At 58.0% G+C, this 519-nt stretch overlaps 1 protein-coding gene across 1 annotated transcript in view; it reads right to left on the bottom strand.

Annotated features, from left to right (window-relative positions):
- Window positions 1–513, bottom strand: part of CHP2 (calcineurin like EF-hand protein 2) — a 5356-nt gene extending 4843 nt beyond the window's left edge. Inside the window, exon 1 of the mRNA XM_026658830.1 lies at window positions 415–513. Coding sequence (XP_026514615.1) covers window positions 415–481 — 67 coding nt within the window. The 5' untranslated portion in view covers window positions 482–513. The remainder of the gene's footprint in view (window positions 1–414) is intronic.
- Between the last annotated feature and the right edge of the window lie 6 nt (window positions 514–519).

Raw genomic sequence — 519 nt, 5'->3', positions numbered from 1 at the left:
GAGTCCTGCTTCCCAGCCCCCACTAGACCTTATTCCCTTCCCCAAGCTCGGAACAGAACCCAGGAGTCCTGACACCCAGTCCGTTGGCAGTAGGGTGACCAGATGTCCCGATTTTTGGGTCTTTTTCTTATATAGACTCCTATTACCCCCCAGCCCCTGTCCCGATTTTTCACACTTGCTGTCTGGTCACCCTAGTTGGCAGAACCACCCACACAAATCTCCCCCTCCCCTTCAAACAGAGGCCACAGAGGGCAGGTATTTAGGGTGCAGGGCTGTCCGACTGACCAGGGTCCCTGCCCCCCATGGCCTGCAGCCCCAGGACACCAGCCCCCCCCCTTTTGCTCAGATTTAAGTTGCCAACTTTAGGGTTACACAACCCCCCCCCCCCACACACACACTCTACTGATCCCTTACAGCCCGTTTCCTGCATGATCTCCTCCAGCTCGGGGATAGCGGATGGATGGGAGTTCTGGCAGCCCATCTCTCATGCCGTCAGGCCTCGCCGGGAATCTCCCCCCT

Source organism: Terrapene carolina, unplaced genomic scaffold, assembly GCF_002925995.2.
Source record: "Terrapene carolina triunguis isolate 2854851 unplaced genomic scaffold, T_m_triunguis-2.0 Scaffold517, whole genome shotgun sequence".
In the NCBI taxonomy this organism is placed as follows: domain Eukaryota; kingdom Metazoa; phylum Chordata; order Testudines; family Emydidae; genus Terrapene; species Terrapene triunguis.
This window is presented reverse-complemented; position numbering and strand designations above follow the sequence as displayed.